Source organism: Helobdella robusta (assembly GCF_000326865.2).
Source record: "Helobdella robusta unplaced genomic scaffold HELROscaffold_61, whole genome shotgun sequence".
NCBI classification, from domain to species: Eukaryota; Metazoa; Annelida; class Clitellata; order Rhynchobdellida; family Glossiphoniidae; genus Helobdella; species Helobdella robusta.
Window position 1 is genome coordinate 95,312 of NW_008705338.1, and position 4,574 is coordinate 99,885.

Here is a 4,574-nt window from a genome sequence, read left to right on the forward strand (position 1 = left end):
TTTTATGACCGTCTATTATCATTATAATTATCTATTATATAATTCTAACATTTTAAGCCTATCATCTTAATAATTATCTTAATAATGTATTTATATACAATCAAACTTAACTTTCCATAAATATTAAAATCAAACTTTCCATAATTAATATAATAACTGCACTACGCCACCAACCACACTTTCAAAATTTTTCAATACGATTTTATTTCATTTTATTTCACTAATTCTATACTATTTACTTAATTTTATTTAATTGTTTAAAATATGTTGGTTTTACCAAGGTAATTGCATTCACTCATATATTCCTGCATGCTTAAAAGTAATTTTCTCGTGATTTTATATGTTTTAATATTTCTAACTATTTGACTCAGGCTCTGACGATGGCACTAACCGAAACGGCCGTCAGCAAAAGCGTTGTTTTAAATAAAGTTGAATCTACCAATCTACGACGTGTTGAATTATTATTCAAAAAGTAATAACAACAAAATGTGGAATTATTTTTAATAAAACCTGCTTATCCAAAAACCTCGTTCCAAATATTATATATATATTAGGGTGTCCCAGAAATGCACGGAAATTTAGTGAAGAGAATAGTGTGGTCAACAGTATCAAAAGCCGAGAAAAAGTCAAGAGCAAGAAGAAGAGTAAGATTACTATTGTCATTAGAGAGAAGGATATCATTGTGTATTTTGAGTAAAGAAGTTTCAGTACTGTGAGCAGGTCTGAAACCAGATTGAGATACAGGTAGCAAGGAGTTAAAGTTTAAATAGGATGACAGTTGATTAAAAACTACTTTTTCTATTATTTTAGAGATGAAAGTAATATTAGTTACAGGTCTATAATTAGATAAAGAGGTAGGATCTAAGGATGAGTTTTTAAGAATAGGAATAACAATAGAATTCTTATAAAAAGTAGGAAATTAGGAGGTGAAAAGAGATAAATTAACTAATTTGAGTATGATTGGATAAAATATTGAAGAAAATTCTTTAAGTAAATTAGAAATTCTGACGTAATCTAACAATCGAACAAGATCGCGAGCAGCGACTGCTCCATCTCTCTCGAGAATTAAAAGTTTAAAGGAAGGTAGTTCAAGACTTGTCCAATCAACTAACTGAATTGTTGAATCAATGGGATCACTGTGATGTTGATTGCAGTGTCAAGACTGAACTAAACTTATGCCGGAAAGAATTTATAAATGCATATATGCAGTATGAATTCGAAAAATAAGTTTATTTTGAATTTTAATAAACTAAAAGTTTACCAAAAAACTTTAGTGAGAAAAATCGAAAAAAACGAACTACAAACATGCTAACGCCAAACATTCGGTAGAATTTATAAAATATTGTTAAAATTATGAGCTACTACCAACATTTACTCGAAGTTCTGCGACCAACTGACGTAATCTAACAATCGAACAAGACCGCGAGCAGCGACTGCTCCATCTGTCTCGAGAATTAGAAGTTAAAAGGAAGGTAGTTCAAGACTTGTCCAATCAACTAACTGAATTGTTGAATCAATGGGATCACTGTGATATTGATTGCAGTGTCAAGAATGAACTAAACTTATGCCGGAAAGAATTTATAAATGCATATATGCAGCATGAATTCGGAAAATAAGTTTATTTTGAATTTTAATAAACTAAACGTTCACCAAAAAACTTTAGTGAGAAAAATCGAAAAAACGAACATGTTAACGCCAAACATTTGGTAGAATTTATAGAATGTTGTAAAAATTATGGTCTACTACCAATATATATATATATATATATATATATATATATATATATATATATATATATATATTAGGGTGTCCCAAAAATGCACGGAAATTTTTTTTTTAAATAGTTGTTGTCTCACCCTCTGAAAAGTGTCTCTTGGGTACAATAATTAAATTGGTGAAGTTACAGTTCATTTGAACAAGTTTGAGAGGTCCCCCAAGGGCTTTTAAAATTTTACTATCGAGTTAATTCAAAATCCATATCAATAATCTTAAACAATATGCACAAAATGAGTGAAATAAAGCTAGAAATGCAAACTAGTTTAATACTCTCAATGCTGACATTAATTAGAGTTTAAAATATTATTAACAATTACCTGTAGAATGATAATCTTTATTAGAGAATGCAAAAAATGTATATTTTTAACCAGTCAACTCGCTATGTTACTGGTGTGGTCAACGTAGATTGGTTACCTGTCCTGCTCTCATCACTTGTTGATGGCACTACAAAACTTCTTGGAGTTCCAAAGTTAGCATCTGGATTAGGACGAGCAGCTGCTGATGCAGTTCATGAACATATAAAATCTTGAAAGTGTGAATCAATGGTTATTGGCATGTGCTTTGACACGACAGCTTCCAATACTGGAAAACTCAATGGAGCTTGCACTCTTCTAGAAAAAGCCATGGGACGTAATTTATTATGGATAGCTTGCCGTCATCATAAGTTTGAAGTGCTGCTTGCCGATGTATATAGTGTTTGTCTTGGACCATCCGCTGGACCAGAAATTTTATTCTTCAAAATGTTTCGTTAAAAATGGACAGAAATGAATCACACACTAGAAGCCAGATCAATCCCATTGATAATTGTTTCAGATGCAATTAAAGCATTCATCAAATGTCAACTTGTGGTCAGACATACACGAGATGACTATTTAGAATTTCTACTTCTTGCTGCACAAATAGCTTGACTGCAGGTTTATGTAGCCATTCGCAAACCTGGTGCACTGTACACGGCACGATTGGTGGCAAAAGCCATCTACGCATTAAAAATTGAACTATTATTCACCGTAAATACAACCATTTTTAACTTAACAGCTCGAGAATAACAACGTATTCAACGTTTGAATCGGTTTATCTTCAGTCATGGTTTTCATGCTGGCTCACTGCTGATGCACCTGTGAATGATATTTTGTCGATACAGCGTTTGCATGACTAAGACGATGCAGTTCTTGGTTTGACTGGATTAAAAATGATGCTGCGTCATTCTTGGTACATGAGTCCAGAATTGGCAACTCTTGCTCTTTTTTCATCTCTCCTGTCTAACAAAGAAAAGACTGATCTTGTCCGCACAATACAAGCAGACCGAGGCCCACATCTGATGAAAACACTACCACAAAGTTTTGACAATTTGCGTGCGTTTAAAACATTTTTTGAAACATCCAATATTGATGCCAGTTTTCTTGATGTACTTGTTGAAAACTGGTCAGATACTCCTCTTTCCAAGTTGCAGCAATGTTTGTAAGGAATCTGGTTTTCATCAATGACTCTGCAGAACGTGGAGTAGCGTTGGTACAACATTTCAATGAAACAATCACCAAAGACGCAGAGCAGAAACAATTTTTGCTTCAAGTAGTTGAACAGCATAGGAAAAACTTTGCAGAATATAATCGTGAACTGCTAGCAAAAATTTGAATTATTTGCATTAATTAATATTCAAGCGAACTGAAATTCAATAAAATCTTGTTTTTCAATCATTTTTGACCTAATTTTTGAAATTAAAAATTAAAAGGCATTGCAGATTTATATATTTTTTCACAATTATATATTTTGTTTCATTTGTATAAACAAATCATAAAACATTTATAATCATATCATATAACACTGTATCAAAAGTTGGTAGCGAACGATCAAACACCAAAATTGGAAACTTTCGACCCCTTGGGGGACCTCTAAACATTGTCCAAATGGGCTAAAATTTGGCAGGTTAATTACTGTTACCATACAGACATATTTAATGGGGTGAGACATCAATATTTTAAAACTTCATATTTTTGGGACACCCTAATATATATATATATATCAATCAATCAATCTTCGTTTTGCGTCTAGAGACCCGGTTCCCCGAAGTAGGACGTTGTTTTCTTTGCCATCAACTTTTTGCGCCAAATTAGACGGTCAGTTGTATCCATTTCATTTAAATTTAGAGCTTTCATGTCTTGCTCGATTGTTTGCGACCAGGACTTCTTTGGACGGCCTTTGGGACGTGTGCCAGGTACTTCAACATCTGCAAGAAAAGTTATAGCACTGTTTCCACTTCGTTTGACATGACCAAACCACCGCAGACGGAGATGCCATTTATTCCAGGCTGCACGTATGCGTGCTCGAACGGCAGCTTCAGCTGTTCTAGTACAATCCAGAACATCCCCTAGATATTGAAACGATGTGACTTTCTCTACCTTAATGGCTTAAATGCCTATACCTTATATACCTATACCTTATATACATATACCTATATATATATATATATATATATATATAGGCGGTACCTGGTATGTTGCAGCATAGTATGGTTGTGATGGATGTAGCATCAAAAGAAATGGGGAGGAGGAAGAAGGATAAGTTTGTGGCAAAGAGAAAGACATGGAAGTTACAGGATGCAGAGGTGAGGAAGGCATTTGAAGTGAAAGTGGCTGAAAGTTAGGAGAGTGGTAAGGATGGAGATGTTTGGGAGAGATATAGGGACTGAGTGTTGACTACGGCAGATAAAGTATGTGGATGGACGAAAGGAAAATGTAGGCATGGAGAGACGTGGTGGTGGGATGAAGATATAAGAAAGGTTTGGAGGTCAAGAAGGAGAT

The 4,574-nt window shown here is 33.9% G+C and overlaps 1 protein-coding gene across 1 annotated transcript in view; it reads right to left on the minus strand.

Moving 5' to 3' along the window:
* Positions 1 to 2,976: 2,976 nt before the first annotated feature.
* The window catches only part of HELRODRAFT_180325 (hypothetical protein), a gene marked incomplete at both ends in the record, with an annotated part of 3,182 nt that continues 1,584 nt past the window's right edge, over positions 2,977 to 4,574 (minus strand). The window contains one exon of the mRNA XM_009029646.1: positions 2,977 to 3,393. Within this exon, the coding sequence (XP_009027894.1) occupies positions 2,977 to 3,393 (417 nt within the window). The remainder of the gene's footprint in view (positions 3,394 to 4,574) is intronic.